Here is a 19,368-nt window from a genome sequence, read left to right as displayed (position 1 = left end):
TTGGGACGACTGATGTGGAAAAAGACTTGGGAGTCTTAGTTAACAGTAAATTTAGCTGTAGTGACCAGTGTCGGGCAGCTGCTGCCAAGGCAAATAAAATCATGGGGTGCATCAATTGGTGCATAGATGCCCACAACAAGGAAATAATTCTACTGCTGTACAAATCACTAGTCAGACCACACATAGAATACTATGTACAGTACTGGGCACCAGTGTACAAGAAAGATATAGTGGAGCTGGAGAGGGTTCAAAGACAGGCAACCAGGGTACTACAGTACTCAGAAAGATTATCAGTATTAGGGTTATTTAGTTTAGAAAAAAGAAGGCTTAGGGGAGACCTTATAACTATGTGTAAATATATCAGGGGGCAGTACAGTGATCTCTCCCATGATCTATTTATACCCAGGACTGTATCTATAACAAGAGGGCATCCTCTACATCTTGAGGAAAGAAGGTTTCTACACCAGCACAGACAGGGGTTCTTTACTGTAAGAGCAGTGAGACTGTGGAATTCTCTGCCAGAGGAGGTGGTCATGGTGAACACTGTAAAAGAGTTTAAAAGGGGCTGGATGCATTTTTGGAGAGTAATAACATTTCTGGTTATGGATTCTAGATCTATAGGGACAGAACGTTGATCCAGGGATTTATTCTGATGCCATATTTGGAGTCAGGAAGGATTTTTTACCTCTAGTATGAGGGTTTTTTGCCTTTCCCTGGATCAACTCAGTAGGGACTCATTAGGAATATAGGTTGAACTTGATGGACTCTGGTCTTTTTTCAACCTTATTAACTATGTTACTATGTTACATGACCTTATTATTGGCCTGGTCTTCAGATCAATATGTGGCCAGCATTATTCTTAGGTCTTCTACAATAAGTCCTGATGCCTTGCTGCAATGGTGGAAATCAGACATAACACTGATCCAAACTGGAGCATAACACTGCGGCACCCCTATGGATCCCATGGACTTTAATGGAGTCGGACATGCAGTATTTTTTTCTCCGCCCAGCTAACATCCTTCCAACAAACATCGAAGCTCCCTTTAGCGGAGGACTACGGCAGTGTGAACCTAGCCTTAGAAGTATATACAGTGGAATGGCTTTCTCAGTGTTCCCTTGACATAACAGACTACAATACGAAAGTGTTGCAGCATAATATGTGAGCAGTGAAAGAATCACGCACTCTAGTCTTGTACTTGAAATAAAAAAGGTTAATAAAATTAAAGAAAAAGGTCACAGCTACAACTTAGCAATTTCACAAGATAGCAGGAAAACCATTCCATTCTACCACAATTTCATAAAGCTCAGTGCAAAAAAAGACACAACCTCAACGTGTGAAAATACCCATAAGAAGTTATTCAAAACAGAATTTGCACACGCTTTAGGATGTTTTATAAATGAATATCAATGTTGTAAAATATTACAAAATGAGAAATATAGTTACTGCTTCCTTTAAGTCTAAAACATTCTATCCTAGTTGAATTTACATTTCAACTGTCCTATTTTTATTATTTGTGCTATACAGGTGAAAATTACTTATGACACATTTTGCTTTACACATCTCTAATCCAAAGTATTCAGTGTGAATGTTCTCAAGACACTGAAAATACAACAGTAATTCCAGAAATATACTTTACATTTCTAGGCTCAGAAGTCTGGGCAAAGTGGAGCCACACACACAGCTGAGGATCTTCTCATTATGAATAAACCTCTGACAGATTTAGTCAGTTTACTGGTACAGCTGGTAAGTTAATTTCAGCATAACTTTTACTAAAATCTCCGGCAACATGTTTTTTTTTTGCATTACAACCTGTAATAATAATAATAATAATATTTTTTTTGGGTGGGGGGGGTGTATCTTGTACCATTTGGTTTACCAGAAACAAATAATTTTTTATTAATTTTTTATAATAATTTAATTTTTATTTTGCAATAAAACACAAGGGTGGTGGTTGTCCATGAGTCATGGACAAGAGATGACTCATAGACAAAGCTGCATGAGCATCGAGGCAGGGCATGTGAGTGGTGCGTGTGAGACGCTGCTCTAACCACCCGACACAGCCAGCCAGCGAAACTATCCCACATACCAGTAATGTTGTGGCCGCTTGTGTGAGGGAGCTGCTGCTACGGAGCCCCGGGAGCCAGCTTGGGTTGCCGCTGACAGGAGTGGAGGGCACGAGACTGGAGTGGGAGACACTGAGTAGTGGAGAGACACGGTGGAGAAGTGCGGTGATGGCCAGATGCAAAGCTGTGGAAGATTGATGAATAGCCGTGAGGCAGTTGTTAGGAGTGGAGGAGGCTACGACCCACGTGGGACACCGGGATTCCCGGAGCACAATGGAGCAGAGGAAACGTGCCCATAGACGAGAGTGGTGTGAGGAGCTGAGCTCCATACTGGAAATCGTTTACGGTTTTTACTTTGCACATGGGCATTTACATCCTTAAGTGAAATTTTTATTTTTTTATTTTTTTAAATAAAAATTTCAAAAACATGTTTTTTTTTTTATAAAAGCAGACGGAACCGTATGCACTTTTAAAAACAGTAATAGTGTCTTTAGAAAAACTGATTGAAAACAGTATGGCAAAATCGTGGTGTGAGTCTATAGCAAAAAATGGAGCTCGATTGAAGAACTTTGGTGTTTGTGCTTTACCACTTCTATTCATTAACCTCTTCAGGACGTGGGGCGTATGCATATGCACTGCATCCCGAGTCCTTAAGGACGTAGGGCGTATGCATACACCCGTGGGAATTCCGGTCCCTGCTTCTAGCTGGTTGGGGACTGGACTGGGATGCCTGCTGGAATCATTCACAGTTTGGAAACCACTGTTACAGTGGTGCCCAAACGGTGGCCCTCCAGATGTTGCCAAACTACAACTCTCAGCATGCCTAGACTGCCCAGGCATGCTGGGAGTTGTAGTTCTGTAACATCTGTTCCTTCAGATTTTGCAATTTTCATGACATTTTTGAATATTGCTGCTCTACTTTGAAGCCCTCTAATTTTTTCAAAAAGTAAAAATATGTCCATTTTATGATGCCAACATAAAGTAGACATATTGTATTTGTGAATAAAAATAACATTTATTTGGATTATCCATTTTTCTTACAAGCAAAGAGCTTCAAAGTTAGAAAATTTACCACCAAAATAAAGTAGAATATGTCACGAAAAAACAATCTCAGAATCAGAATATTCGGTAAAAGTGCTTTAGAGTTATTAATGCGTAAAATGACGGTGGTCAGAATTGCGAAAAAGGGCTCAGTCCTTAAGGTGAAAAAGGGCTGAATCCTTAAGGGGTTAAGGTGCTGTGCTCCAGAGTATATAGAATCAGATACTGAGTAGCGGCCATGCAGGGCCAATTTTAGGCTTAGCATGGCCCTGGGAAAAATCAAAAGTGGGGTCCAAAAAGTCGTTAGGATGTAGTTCCCCCACATTAGGTTGGCAGTATAGTTCCCCCACATTAGGTTGTAGTTCCCCCACATTAGGTTGGCAGTATGTTCCCCCACATTAGGTTGAAGTTCCCTCACATTAGGTAGGTAGTATAGTTCCCCCACATTAGGTTGTAGTTCCCCCACATTAGGTTGGCAGTATGTTCCCCCACATTAGGTTGGCAGTATGTTCCCCCACATTAGGTTGGCAGTATAGTTCCCCCACATTAGTTTGGCAGTATGCCCCACATTAGGTAGGCAGTGTAGTTTCCCCACATTAGGTTGTAGTTTCCCCACATTAGGTAGGCAGTATGTTCCCCCACATTAGGTAGGCAGTATGTTCCCCCACATTAGGTTGTAGTTGCCCCACAATAGGTAGGCAGTATAGTTACCCCACATTAGGTAGTAGTTCCCCCACAGTAAGTTGGCAGTATAGGTCCCCCACATTAGGTTGTAGTTCCCCCACCTTAGGTTGGCAGTATAGTTCCCCTACATTAGGCTGGCAGTAGAATCCCCTCACATTAGGTTTGCAGTTTAGTTTCCCCACATTAGGGAGGCAGTATAGTTCCCCCACATTAGGTTGGCAGTATAGTTCCCACCCACATTAGGTTGTAGTTCCCTCACATTAGGTTGGCAGTATAGTTCCCCACATTAGGTAGGCAGTATAGTTCCCCCACATTAGGTTGTAATTTCCCAATATTAGGTTGGCAGTATAGTTTCTCCTCACATTAGGTTGTAACTCCCCCTCATTAGGTTGGCAGTATGTTCCCCCACATTAGGTTGTCAGTATGTTCCCCCACATTAAGTTGTAGTTCCCCACATTAGGTAGGAATTATAGTTCCCCCACATTAGGTTTTAGTTCCCCCACATTAGGTTGGCAGTATGGTTTCCCCACATTGGGTCATAGTTCATCCACATTAGGTTGTAGTTCCCCACTTTAGGTAGGCAGTATGTTCCCCCACATAAGGTCGTAGTTCCCCTACAGTAGGTAGGCAGTATGTTCCCCCACATAAGATCGTAGTTCCCCCACAGTAGGTAGGCAGTATAGTTCCCCCACATTAGGATGTAGTTCCTGCACAGTAGGCGGGCAGTATAGTTCCCCCACATTAGGTTGTAGTTCCCCCACATTAGGCTGGCAGAATAGTTCCCTCACCTTAGGTTGTAGTTTCCCCACATTAAGCTGGTAGTATAGTTCCCCCATATTGTGTTGTAGTTCCCCCACACTAGGCTGGCAGTATAGTTCCGCCACATTAGGTTGTAGTTCCCCCCACGTTAGGTTGTAGTTCCCCCACATTAGGTTGTAGTTCCCCCACATTAGGTTGGCAATATGTTCCCCCACATTAGGTTGGCAGTATGTTCCCCCACATTAGGTTGTAGTTCCCCCACATTAGGTAGGCAGTATAGTTCCTCCACATTAGGTTGTAGTTCCCCCACATTAGGTAGGCAGTATTGTTCCCCCACATTAGGTTGTAATTCCCCCACATTAGGCTGCCAGTATAGTTCCCCCACATTAGGTAGGCAGTATAGTTCCCCCGCATTAGGTTGTAGTTCCCCCACATTAGGTAGGCAGTATTGTTCCCCCACATTAGGTTGTAATTCCCCCACATTAGGCTGCCAGTATAGTTCCCCCATATTAGGTTGGCAGTATAGTTCCCCCCACATTAGGTTGTAGTTACCCCACGTTAGGTTGGCAGTATAGTTCCCCCACATTAGGTTGGCAGTATAGATCCCCCACATTAGGTTGTAGTTACCCCACATTAGGTTGGCAGTATGTTCCCCACATTAGGTTGTAGTTCACCCACATTACGTAGGCCGTATAGTTCCCCCACATTAGGTTGTAGTTCCCCCACATTAGGTAGGCAGTATAGTTCCCCCACATTAGGTTGTAGTTCCCCCACAGTAGGCTGGCAGTATAGTTCCCCCACATTAGGTTGTAGTTCCCCCACATTTGGTAGTAGTTCCTCCACATTTGGTAGTAGTTCCTCCACATTAGGTAGGCAGTGGCCCCAACAGACATACAGCCTTCAGCCATATACAGTGTAATGCTGGAGGCTGTATGTCTGTGTACTGCCCCACTTCAGTGCTCCATCCTCCCCTCCTCCGGTCAGGGGTCAAAATCTACTGCTATGGCCTATAGGCCAAAGCAGTAGGTCCTGGGACCGGAGGAGCGGTGGTCGGAGCACCGAAGCTGACATGCAGCTGGTAACTTACCATGCCAGCCAGTGTGCGTCCTCCTCTTTGATGCTCCGCTTCTCCGTTCCTATGGGCACACGCACGGGACGTCAGTGACTTCCCTGCGTACGCTACCTCCCGGCGGCCCCTGAGTTTTTAAAGTTAACGCGGGGCCGCAGAAAGGTAACCGTGACATCCTTGTGTCCCGAAAAGATCTTTCGGGACACAGGGATGTCCCGAATGTGACAGTGGGCCCTCTGGGGGATGGGGGCCCTGGGTAATTTGGTTTTGACTTAAAACACACCAAAAAAAAAAAAAAAAAAAATATATATATATATATATATTTTTTTTTTTATGTTTATTGCTCTCAAGCTGTTGAGTGATCATTAGGGTGTTCTAGTGTTTATAGCATTTGTGTTTATAACAGTTGTGTATTAACAGTTGTATATTAACTAACATATTTTAACATTCATAGTTCATAATAATTGCGGGGTCTGTTGCGTTAATTTTTCAAGGTAACCCATTGGTGAAGTGAGGGCGAGGAGTGAGCAAAGGCGAGTAGCAATCGGTCCCTTAACAGTACAATAATGGGGGGTAAGAAGAATGCAGGAAAAGAAGACTTGGCCCCTAACCGCATGTCGGGAAGTTGGACATCGACCCGACAAAAGGAGAGGAAGCGGTGGGTGGAAGCTCAATGTAAAAAATCCTTAGATCCCCTGTGACTAAAGGTGGAAAGGTGGGACAAAAAAAAAAACGGTAGTGGAAAACTCAGAGGAGGAGAGAGAAGAGGAAAATGAGGTAGATGCTCAATAAAATATTTGATGGTGTAGAAAAAAGGAATATAGCAATAAGGGAGGTCCAAAGTCAGATAGGAGAAGTAAGACAGGATACTGCAATATTAAGGCAGGATTTTCAAAAAATCTGAGAAAGGTTGATTGAGGTTGAAGAAAACGTTAAAGGGGTGGAACCAAAAATGGGTGAGACAGAGAAAGAGATGGGTAAGCTCTCAAGCATGTGTCAAGAATTGTGTCCAAAAAGTGGGACCTAGAAGATAGAGGGCGACGTTCAAATTTAAGAATAGTTGGTATTCCAGAAGGAAATTATTGTAGGGGATTTGTTAAGAACTGGATGTTCGAAAATGTTGATAAACAAAGCCTCTCCAGTGTATTTGAAGTAGAGAGGGCACACTGGGTACCTTCAAAATTCCCCCCTCCAGGTTAGGTTAAATTTTTTACAATTGAAAAAACGGTTAAGAAAAGCAAATATTAGGTATTCATTATTATTTCCAGCCAAACTTAGAGTGATATACAAAGAAAGGTCATGGTTCTTCACTTCGGTGGAGGAGGTAAATGAATGGCTTGAAAAAGAGGGATTAAGTAAACTAATTAGGTTTTAATATAATTACTGATATGTCGCTATGTTGTCGTGTGGGCAATGACAAGTTGGCTTGCCGGGTGGTGGGCTTAAGATAGAGAAATTGTCGGAAAGAGGTTTGACAATTTAAAAAGGGGGGGGGGAAGCTTGGGGTAGCAGAAGGTTTTTTTTTTTCTCTCCTACAGATGGTTCCATTTGAATGAAGATATTAATGTGGAATGTGAGGGGGTTGGCGGATAGGATGAGACGGACGGCAGTCTATAAAGTGATAAACATCTGCCAGGAATTATCTGCTTATTAGAGACACACTTAACAGATGAAAAATTTCAAATCTTACAGAGAAAATGGATTGCTATGCAATTCCATTCAATAAATTCCCGTTATTCTAGAGGTCTAAGTGTGTTAATACACAAAGGTCTAAAGGTAGAGGTGTTGAATTCAAAAGTAGATAAAGGTAGATTTGTGTTTTTGGTAATAAACTGGGAAGGAAGAAGACTGCTGTTTGCTTTAGTCTATGTGCCACCCCCTATTCATTTGGAATATTTTATGAATTATGAAGGTATGCTAATGATAAAGGAGGTGTCCCAATTGTTGTGATGGATGATATCAATGCAGTGGTCAGTGAAGAAAAAGATAGTTTAAGTATAGGAAGACAGAGCCCCAAATGTGGTATAACCACTTAAAAAAAAATTATGGTGAAGCTAGGATGGGTTGATTATTGGAGAGAGAGAACCCCAGAACTCAAAGTGTACTCTTGTTACAATAAATCCAAGAAAACATTGTCCCATATAGATATGGTAATGGAAGATAAAGAGATTATGCCCTGGATAAAAGTCATCAAATATGAACCTCGGAGTATATCCGATCATGCCCCATTGATGCTAAAAATGATATCAAAGAGGATAAGGCAGATAAGTATGAGAGTGGACCCCTTCTGGATAGAGGTACATAGTGAAATCATTGGTAAAATACAGGCATACTTTGAAACTAATGATGGATCAGCTTCAGAGGGTATTATCTGGGATGCTTTTAAGGCGGTACTGTGAGGCATTTGGAAAGAAAAAATTGTGAGGACAAAGAGAGAGGTGAGAAAAGAAGAGGAGGAGCATTTTATAGAAACAAGATCAGAGGAAGACGGAAAGAAATGGGAGGAGACAATAGCGAAATATAACGAGTTATTGGTGGCTAAGGCTAAAAAAGTAATATTTCAGTCCGAGCAAAAAAGGTATTTAGAAGAGGGAAATCTGGGAAGATTTTTGCCAATTTGACAAAAGAAATGAAAGAAAAAACAATGATTGTAGCTGTCAATGATAAAGATGGATTGATGGTAAAAAAAACAGGAAGAAATGATCAAGGTCTTCTCTGATTTTTATAAAAATCTATACACTTTACAACTTGGAATAGGAGAAGAGGAAATGCAAACATATGTTGAAAATTTTGAGCTGCCAAAACTAACATAGGAAACTATAGAAGTATTAGATAGTGAAATTATGGAAAGCGAGGTGTGGAAAGTGGTTAGAGAAGCACCCAGATTAAGAGCCCCAGGCCCAGATAGGCTGCCATATGAACAATCCAAAAAATATGGTGGCATTCTTGTTCCAAGACTAGTAAGATTATTTAGAGATATTTTTAAGAATGGAACTTTACCCCCCTCTATGAGAGAGGCAGTAATAACTCTTATTCTAAAGCCTGGGAAAGATTAATATGAACCTGATGCGTACAGGCCAATCTTGCTGCTAAATACAAATATGAAGATACTGGCAAAGATCTTGGCTGTGAGATTGGCGAAGGTATTGCCATTATTAATATTAACCGATCAGTGTGGATTTATGAGTGATAGAACAACAGTGGATAATGTGAGGAGATTGTTTGGGAATTCGCAGTCAGAGGGAGAGGGGGGGGGATCGTTCCATCCTGTCATTGGACACAGTTAAGGCCTTTGACAGGGTGGAGTGGCCCTTCCTTTGGACTGTTATGAGGGGGTATGGGTTTGGAGAGGGGTTTATGAAGTGGTTGGGAATATTATTATATGGTTCGCCAAGGGCATCGGTTTTGATAAATGGGGTACAGTCAGAGGGATTCCAATTAACAAGGGGAGCCAGGCAGGGCTGCCCTCTGCCCCCCCCCCCCCCCACATATTTGCCCTCCAAATAGAGCAATTGGCAATAAAGATCAGAAATATGGAACCAATGGATGGGTTTGGATGTCGGGGGACAGAGGACAGAATATCACTAGTCATAGATGATATATTACTATATATTCAAAATACGCCACAGGTATTGGATTGTATTATAGATAAAATTGAAGAGTTTGGGGAAAAATCAGGATTAAGTATAAATTAGCACAAAACTGTATTGATGCCACTGGATATACAGATATCTCATGTAAAATTTAAAATAATAGAGGAGGAAAGTATTTGAGGATAGTTGTAGGACTGGACATTAAGAAATATCCGGAATTAAATGTATGGCCTACCTTAAGAAAGATAAAGGCGAAAATCTAAATCTGGATAGGTTTGCCACTGAGTATGACAGATAGGATTAGTCTATTAAAGATGATAGTTCTGCCACAGATTTTGTTTGTTTTGTCCAATTGTCCGGTATGGCTGGGGAAACCAATTTTTTAAGAAATTGAAGCCATGGAAAGAAAACCGGTCTGGAAAGGCAAAAAAAAAAAAAAAAACAAGAATGAAATTAGGTTATTTATGTAAGGAATTGAAGAAAGGAGATCTAGCTATTCCAGATTTTAGACTCTCTTTTATAGCAGCACAATTAAGATATATAAAGAAATGAAAGGAAATGGATTATTTTGTGAATATGATAAAGTAAAAAAAAGTATGTGTGTGATGATATGGGAGAACTTCTAGAATCAGAGTTAAACGGTAAGGAGCCTTTATCAGAAATGGTAGGTAGAGTATGAGCACAAATGAGAAAAGTTATGAAGGTGGAAGGTTCATTAGAGTGCACAAGATAATTTAATAATATGTAATTTAAAGAATTAGATGAACAAGAGTGGAGGTTTTGGAATACATATAAGTTATGTATAGTATACAATTTTTGAGAGTGGAGCACTCAGATCATTTGATGACTTTTAAGGGATGGCATGAATAGAAAAATTCTTTCTAAGTTGTATAAAATGATGTTGGAGGTAAAAGGTCAAGGGTTGAGACACTCAAGTATGAAGGAATGGGAAAAGGATATAGGACAAGTGTCAGAGTGGAAAGAAATTTGGGAAGAGAGTTCTACTATTATTAAAAATGGATCACATAAGATTAAACATTTTTTTGTAACACATAGGCTCTATTATACGCCACAACTTCTGGCAAAAATAGATACATCAAAAAAATATAAATGTTTAAAATGTGATCGTGAAGAAATGGTTTTTTTCCATATGTACTTTGAGTGTCCAATATTGAAGGAATTCTGGTCTGAGATTATAAGGTTGACTGAGAATAGGTTAGGGTCAGAGGAGGGAGAAAAATGTATAACCTGGTCAATAGGTGGAGGAAGATCGGAAGGAAGTAGGATGGACAAGGTGTTAAGAGGTAAAGTGCAATTTGTATCCAGACTTTTAGTAGCGAGAAAATGGATGTCTAAAGAAGCCCCAAATATTGATGAATTTCATGTTACAGTATGTGAAATAATAAATTTAGAATTTGGGTGGACAGTTTAGGCTGCTTTCACACCACGTTTTGTACATACGGGTTACGGATCCGGCGGGGGAAGGGGCAAACCGGGCGCTCCTGTACTCCAGCCGGATCAGCTTGTGACTCCATTTACTTTAATGAGCCGACCGGAGTCAAACGGTGACTCCGGTCGGCTCAGTTTTGCCCCGTATGCGGTTTTGTGACCGGACCTAAAACCGTAGGATTATTTATATGTGTGATATGGTTCGTAATCATATGATGATGTACTAAGGTAAAAAAAAAAGAAAAAAGAAGGGTGGTACAGAAACGTGCATATGGTACAAAAAAAAAGGACATAATAGGCATTTGCATTACACAAGTTAGATGCTTGTTTACAGTGCAATCAGTCAGTGGATAGCAATTGTGAAAATCCTCCCTTGCAGGACACTGGAGCAGGTAACAGAGCCCCAAGAACAATAGGAACAAGTCCCCCCTCACCCTCTCCCAACACTCCTCCCCCCCTCCAAACAAAAACTCAATGCTCTGCAAAAAGGTAGGTAACACATTCAATCCCTATCCAGTACGAAAACCGCATAGGAAAAGGTAAAACGCAAACAAACAATATAACTAGAGATGAGTGAAACAAAGCTGACTAACCCGAACTCGTTACGAATTTGAGGATATAAACAATAAAACAATAAACTCCATTTACTGCGGTCCAGGCTCCAGAGCATCTAAAATGGCAGATCCATATGTCAGTACATGGGGCAAGGAAGGCGGGAAGGGAAGTAGGCGGGATGACCCTGAATCACATGCAGGATGCAGCCTATCAGCAGCCAGTCACCCCTGTGATGTCACAGCCCTATATATTCGGCAGCCATTTTGCGGCTCGTCATATCATTCATTACACTGCATAGAGATAGGACGGACATCGCTGTGTGTGTTACGCAGAAAAGCTTGTTGCAGCAGCGTTTCACCTCTTAGTCACCTCAGCCTTCTGTAGGACACAGAGCACAGCGTATTTGCACAGAAATTAATTCTTACTGCACCGATTAACCCCTCAGTCATTGTGAAAAGCATTGTATTACAGAGAGGGGCAGAGACCTGTGTGTTGCCTCAGCTGCAGAAACATTTTCACAGGAGGGAGAAATAATTTTTTAGGGCAAATCTGTGTGTGTTCCACAACAACTGGTCTGCTGGTTATACCTGCTGGTTATACTAGTCTGTAGACTGTATAATCCATACCCAGCAGTCCATTCCTAATAGTCACTGTGCACTAAACCCAAAATTGCAAAAATACTGTGTGCTCCAGCATTGTTGTGTACTGCTGGTGCTGTGGGCAATTGTTATTGTTATTTTTTTTATAGTGTACTGTAGCACATTTTTCTGCCCTCATAAGTTTATACCACATACCTACATCTAAGTAGTGTACTTTTTTGTACCTGTTAATCTGTCAAGGGCCTACATGCTGTGAAAGGACAGCCAAAAGTAATCACCGGCTGGTGTTTTACTCCAATACATTTATTAAGCGTACTGAAGCGCATTTTTCTGCCCTCATAAGTGCATACCACATACCTACATCTAAGTAGTGTACTATTTTGTACCTGTTAATCTGTCAAGGGCCTAGATACTGTGAAAGTCCAGGCAAAAGTACTCACTGGCTGGTGTTCTTGACAAATACTGTTTTAAGCGTAGTGAAGTGTATTGTACTCCCCTCCTATACGCACAAGTATGTCAGGCCAAGTGCCAGGACTGAAAGAGGCCTAAATTCATCAGGCAGAGGTCTCAGCAGACTAGGGGTGAGTGGCAGCAGGAGTCATAGCGAGAGGCCTGAGCTCCCGGTATCAGCTAGCGGTTGTGTCTCGACCAGCAACCCATCTGCCATCATCGATTGGTTAACACTGTCATCCACTTCATCACAAGGCGAGCAAGTTGTGAGGAGGAGAGTGACGTGGGAGGTGGTGTTGCCAAGGTTCAGGGTCCTGAAGCAGACACTATTGAGGAACCTAAGGAGGACGTCAATGACGTGCAGACACTTGATGATGATGAAGCCGATCGCAATTGGGAGCCGTGTGCAGAAGGGGCTTCATCATCATCATCAGCAGGAGACGAGAGTTGCAGGTTGCATGTGAGGCAGCAGCTGAGCCAGCAAGGTGGTAGCATGGTTGGCAGTCAGCATGGGGGCAGAAGTGGAAATTCTGGAGCCAAACGTGCCCGGGGGAGACCACCTGCTTCGCGGCAGCCTTGCCTTCCCGGGAGGTAGTGGAACAGGGGTTCCTGGAGATGGCGGCAGTAGCAATCAATTAGTGCGGACTGTTTGGAAAATCAGCTACTCGGCGGTGTGGCAGTTTTTCATCAAGCATCCGGAGGACGTTCACATAGCCACATGCAAGATATGTCGGGAGAAGGTGAAGCGTGGACAGGGTCCCAATGTTGGCACCACAGCCATGCATCAACATATGCTTCGCCACCATAAAGCGGCCTTGGAGAACTGTGGCTCCGATGTAGTGGTCCAGCCTACTGCATCACCCAGTGGCCCCGCCACTCCCTCTTTCAGCCAGCCAAGGCTCCACCACCTCAGCCGAAGAGAGCTGTGTGTCATACCCTCCTTCTGTTGCTCCAGATGCTCCTGCTCCTTCTACTTTTAGTCAGCCATTCCGCCAACAATCCATCAGCGAAGCCATGTCCAAGAGACAACAGTATGCACCCACTCATCCAATGGCTCAGAAGCTGCATGTGCTCCTGTCCAAGTTGCAGTCCCTCCCTTTTCAAGTGGTGGACTCTGCACCTTTCAGAGAACTGGTGGCTTGTGCCGAGCCGAGGTGGAGAGTGCCAAGCCATCATTTCTTTGTGAAGAAGGCATTATCAGCCTTGCTCAATTTTGTGGAAGAGAAGGTGGGCCAGTCCTTGAGCCTGTTGGTGTGTACCAAAGTGCACGGCAGTGCCGACGTCTGGAGCTGTAACTATGGTCTGGGAAAATGCATGTCCTTTATTGCTCACTGGGTGAATGTGGTTCCTGCATTGCCACAACACCAACTTGGACAGATCACGCCACTTCCTCCTTCACGCTCTCAGGCTGTTGGTCCTGGGACTTTGTGCGACTCCACCTCCTCATCCTCCACTGTGTCCTCATCCTCCACTGCCCAGACAAGTCTCAGTGGCCCTTCAGTATACCATGTGTGTAGGGCACGGTGGTGTCACTCTGTTCTTCTCATGGTTTCCCTTGGCGAGAAGAGTCACACGGGGAGGAACTGCTAAAAGTAATTCGTAAAGAAATCAGAGCATGGTTTACTCCAAGAAAACTGAAAATGGGAACCATGGTGACTGACAACGGGAAGAACATCTTGTATGCGCTGCGACTGGAAAGGCTGAGCATTTCGCCCTGCATGGCACACATGTTCAATCTGGTTGTGAAACGGTTCCTGAAGTGTTCCCCCCATTTGCAAGACATCCTAACAATGGGAAAGAAACTTTGCATGCATTTCATCCACTCGTACACCGCAAAGCACACCCTCCTTGAGCTGCAGCGTCAGAATGGTATCCCCCAACATAGTCTGATTTGTGACGTTGCCACGCGTTGGAATTCCACCCTCCAAATGTTGGGCTGACTGTACGAACAGAGAAAAGCCATCTCCGATTTCTTGATGATCCAAGCGCATGCCCATGCCAACACACTTTGAAGATTTCCTGTACTTCTGGGCAGCCAAACTTGATTTGTGACCGCAACTAGCAGAGTTAGCCCTGTAAAAACTGTTCTTTCCCGCCAGTAGTATACCATCAGAGCGGGTGTTTAGTGCGGCGGGGGCCATAGTCACCCCAAGGAGAACTCGTCTGTCCACGAAAAATGTGGAGAGACTGACCTTTGTGAAGATGAATCAAACATGGATCAGCCAGGATTTCCAACCACCAATGCCTGATGCATCAGAGTAGATTGACCATAGTGCCACACCAACACTTCACAAATATGGATAGTGCCAAACATATTTAAGGCACTGCTCCCCTGTTAGAAACATTCCTCCCCATCAGACCTTTTTTCACCCACCTTCATCACCGGGTACTGGTATTGACACCCACCACACCACTATGTCACCGGGTCACTTTCAGGACTCCTGATGCTGCTGCCACCTCCAGGCTGTCTCGTTCAGCCATTATATGGTCTCTTCTCATGCTTCAGCCACCTTTAGGCTATGCCATTCAGCCACTATATGGTCTCCTCATGTTTCAGCCAAATCCAGGTTGTGCCATTCAGCCACTATATGGTCTCCCCATGCTGCCACAAACAGTGACAGTGCCCTTTTCTGATACGGAGGAGTCAGCTGGTATGTAGTGAAATATAAAGTGTAGTTGGTCTAGGGGAACTTCTACATCCCAAACTCTAATCCCAATCTAGTGTCGCAGGATCTTCCAAAAGTCAGCCACTGGCTCACAATGCCATAGACAGTGTATGAGGTCCGCCTTATCAAGTGCGCATTTAGGGCAAGCCTTTACATAGTGTGGGGGGATCTCCCAATGCGAGAAGTTAAAAGCGTAGACTGCCTTGTGGAGAATTTTAAAATGCATTTCCCTCCAGTCTTCTCTTACCACAGCATCACGCACGTTTCAAGCCCTGTAACAGGGCCACTGTCAGGTCATCAACAGGGACAACCATGGCCCAATGACAAAAGACAGAGATTGCCATAGTATGTGTGTCATGTCCCCGTAACTCACTATAGATGGATCACAGTGTATGCAAATCAGTACGTTGTCCTAATAGTTCAATAAACTTTGCTTCAATTGCTAAAGAATCTAAATGTCGAGCCCTAGACTTACAGAAGTTGATAATATTGCAGTATGTGTGAAGATGTAAAATATTTGTCTCTTACCTTAAGCCAGGATAAGAAGGTGCCCCTAGGGTATAACAGTAAGTCACGCAAGGTGGAAATCCCCTTGTCCCTCCAGATCTTGAAGAGTTTGTTGTCAAGTCCCAACTTAAAGGGGTACTCCTTTGGAAAACGTTTTATTTTTAATCAACTGGTGCCAGAAAGTTAAACAGATTTGTAAATTACTTCTATTAAAAAATCTTAATCCTTCCAATACTTATTAGCTGCTGAATACTACAGAGGAAATTATTTTCTTTTTGGAACACAGAGCTCTCTGCTGACATCATGACCACAGTGCTCTCTGCTGACACCTCTGTCCATTTTAAGAACTGTCCAGAGTAGGAGGAAATCCCCATAGAAAACATATGCTGCTCCTAAAATGGACAGAGATGTCAGCAGAGAACACTGTGGTCATGATGTCAGCAGAGAGCACTGTGTTCGAAAAAGAAAAGAATTTCCTCTGTAGTATTCAGCAGCTAATAAGTACTGGAATGATTAAGATTTTTTAATAGAGGTCATTTACAAATCTGTTTAACTTTCTGGCACCAGTTGATAAAAAAAAAAAGTTTTCCACCGGAGTACCCCTTTAAAAGCCGGGGAGCCCCAAAAGGACATGCGTGGGGATATACTAAAAGGCAGATCATAGAGTTTTCGGACTGAGAGGCAATGGTGTCATGTAGCAAAGCACTACTTCTAATCGGGGTCGGTGGTTCAGTGCATTTAGAGTGAAGTAAAGCTTTTAGGTCCCTGGAAGCCACCAGCTGTCTATCAAGCTCAGTGTCCGGGAAATATGAGCTGCCTTGTAGCCAATCCCTACCGTGTCAGAAGAGTGCTGCTAGATTTTAGGTTCTAATACATGGCATGTTGAGGCCTCCCAAACATTTAGTCAACTGCAATTTCTTATGGGCTATACAGGACATCTACTCTTTCCACAAAAAACGTAATAATCAGGGACTGCAAGAATTGGACATCCACGTGTCGTCATAATAGTGGCATGGTCTGCAAGGGATAAAGTAATTTCCCAAAGCACATAATTTTGACTAGGTGCGCTCTGCCTACCAGGGACAGGGGTAGAGATGCCCATCTCTCAAGATCTCTCTTAACATTGAGAAATAAAGGTTAATAATTAAAGGAGATATCCAGTGCTGAAAAACTTATCCCCTAAGAATAGGGGATAAGTTTCAGATATCGGGGGGTCCGACCGCTGGGGCCCAACACAATCTCCTGTACTGCGCCCCGGCAGCCCGCAGGAAGGGGGCGTGTTGACCACCGCACGAAGCGGTGGCTGACATGCCCCCTCAATACAACTCTGGCAGAGTCGCAGCGGCTCTGCCATAGTGATAAATTGAGGGGGCGTGTCAGTCACCGCTTCGTGCGGTGGCTATCTGGCCAGCAAGCCGGGGCCCCGAACAGGAGATCAAAACTTCCGATATGAAACTTATCTCCTATCCTTAGGATAGGGTATACGTTTTTCAGCACTGGACTACCCCTTTAAGATTATACAAGAGCCCAGATAAGTCAATTTGGAGGTGACCACCTCCACAACAGAGTGAGGTAAGTCAGGAATCGTCCCCCTCCCCAGGAACAACAACTGGCATTTAGTCGAATTGATTCAAAATCCAGAAAGGGAGCAAAAAAACGTAAGCGCCTCCAGAACACTGTGCACCTGGTGAGCTGGAGAATCCAGAAACACCAACATGTAGTCAGCAAAGCAGGTAAGTTTGATTTTAATCCCTGAATACAGGGAGGAGTCTATAAGGTGACGCGCCAGGGGCTCCAATGCCAAATCAAAAAGAAAAGGGGACAAAGCGAGGGGACCCCTGACCCGTCCCTTTTTGTAATTGAACTGTTTGGGACACAAAGCCCAGCTTGTATACTTTCGCCACAGGGGCTGAATACACGTGTCAATTTAGGACCTAAAAATACCTTGCAAGCCGAATCCATCCAAGACGTCCCCCAGCCATGTCCAGCTAATGTTATCAAAGGCCTACTCAGTGTCTACGGCTAGCAAGGCTGGTGGAGTCCTGGAGGGATTCCCACTTCCAGCAGCATCCTGGGCTGCCAACACTGCTCTAATATTGGTAACTGCTGATCGCCCCTTAATGAATCCTGCCTGATGTGGGCCAATCAGTCTCCGTAAGACATTGACTAATCTGTCAGCCAATATCTTAGCAAGTAATTTACAGTTTTGATTTATCAAAGATATTGTTCTGTAAGAAAAGGCCAAATCTTGAGGTTTGCCATGTTTTGGTATTACTTTTATGTAAGCTATGTTGCCAGAGGGAAGCATTACCTCGTCCGTCAACATGAAATTGAACACCTTTGTCAAAGTGGGGGTCACCTCCTCCCTAAGCATCTTGTAGAAATCTGGGCCAAAGCAGTCAGGTCCTGGGGCTTCTCCTCGCTTAAGTTCCTTTACAGCTTCCCCAATTTCCTCAACTGTGACTGGTGCATTCAGTGAGAACTCCAAAAAGTCCTCAGGAATGCAAGTCCCCTCTCCCTATCCAAAGTATTATTGGAATACAGATGTCGGTAGAAGTCTCCCAAGATATGATTGATACTCATGGGATGTGTCTGTTTTACACCTGAGCTGTCCGTCGTGACCCTAATGTCCATAACAGGTCTCCATCCCCTGGCCAAATTTGCCATCATTTTGCCTGCCTTATTGCCAAACCTAATATAAGTGGCTGCCCTCTGGTCCCTAAATAGTTAATCCATGTGTTCCTGCTTCTCTCTTAAGTCAGTTCGGGCCCTCTCCCTCACAGTTTTTTTATCAGCAGTCAGGAGAATTAAGAAAGTCACTATAAGCAGCCTTAAGCAGTTGCGTAGCAGCAGGAAAGGAAGATTTTGCAGATTTATTTTTATGGGTAACATAGGCCATAATGTGTCCCCTCAATACTGTCTTGGCCACCTCCCAGAACAAATGCAGGTTATCCACATGCTCAGCATTAGTGGCACAATATGACATCCACCAGTTATGTAAATGAGCTTGGAAAGTAGTGTCTGCCGTCAGCACTGAGGAGGAAACCCCACAACATGTTAGAACCTTTCAGAGTAACTAGGGTCAAGATAAGTATCAGTGGAGCATGAGATCACAATGTCCGATCTGAGATCACAATGTCTGCAATGTCAACCTCCGTCACTCAATGGAGCACGGAAGGGGAGGCAAGGTAATAATCAATTCTCGACCAAGCGTCCCATACAGGAGAAAAGAATGTGAATTCCCTCCCATCAGGATGTAAATGTCTCCAGATGTCAGTCAGGGCAGTGTTCTGTAAAAGATCAGATAAGACAGTCTTTGACCCTCTACGGGTAACCGTCACCTCAGGCAAACGTTGTCTGTCCTCATCACTAGAATGAACTGTATTTAGATCTCCCACCAGAATACCCCTCTCACTGTCACCCTGCAAAGTCGTCTGCAAAGAGCTAAAAAAAAAAAAAAAAAAGGGGAGGGGGGGCTGTGCGTCATTAGGGGCATATACACAATATAAGCTAAGTCTGCCAAGACTAGGACATGGCATATCCTGCCCTCAGTCAGTGTCTTGTGAGATGAGCGTGTGAGCAAAGTGTTTATGCACTAGTATCAAAACTCCCGCATTTCCATTTTCAGCTGGCAATCCGTAAACCTCCCCCACCTATAACTGTTTCATCCTTTTGAAATCTTCCTCCTCCAAATGTGTTTCCTGCCAGAGAGCTTTCTCAGCTCTGAGTTTGTGAAGGTGTTGCAACACCATATGTCTTTTGGAGGGGGACAGAAGTCCCTTCACGTTCCACGAGACAACTGCCATAGTGTAAAATGTGTGAGTTGGTATGCGATTGGGTACCTGAGGACTTGCAGCACCCGATGATGCAGACGTCTCAATTCCAGAAAGCAGGTAGGAGCATCTGATGACCAAAACAAAAAGATTAGTAGG

At 43.6% G+C, this 19,368-nt stretch overlaps 1 protein-coding gene across 9 annotated transcripts in view; it reads left to right on the top strand.

Moving 5' to 3' along the window:
- Window positions 1–19,368, top strand: part of ULK4 (unc-51 like kinase 4) — an 819,452-nt gene that overhangs the window by 604,162 nt on the left and 195,922 nt on the right. For all 9 annotated transcript variants that reach the window (XM_056520600.1, XM_056520601.1, XM_056520598.1 and 6 more), the window contains one exon: window positions 1,646–1,744. In XM_056520600.1, the coding sequence (XP_056376575.1) occupies window positions 1,646–1,744 (99 nt within the window). The remainder of the gene's footprint in view (window positions 1–1,645; window positions 1,745–19,368) is intronic.

Source organism: Hyla sarda, chromosome 5 (assembly GCF_029499605.1).
Source record: "Hyla sarda isolate aHylSar1 chromosome 5, aHylSar1.hap1, whole genome shotgun sequence".
In the NCBI taxonomy this organism is placed as follows: Eukaryota; Metazoa; Chordata; class Amphibia; order Anura; family Hylidae; genus Hyla; species Hyla sarda.
Note: the sequence above shows the minus strand (reverse complement) of the source record. Positions and strands in the feature narration are given on the sequence as shown.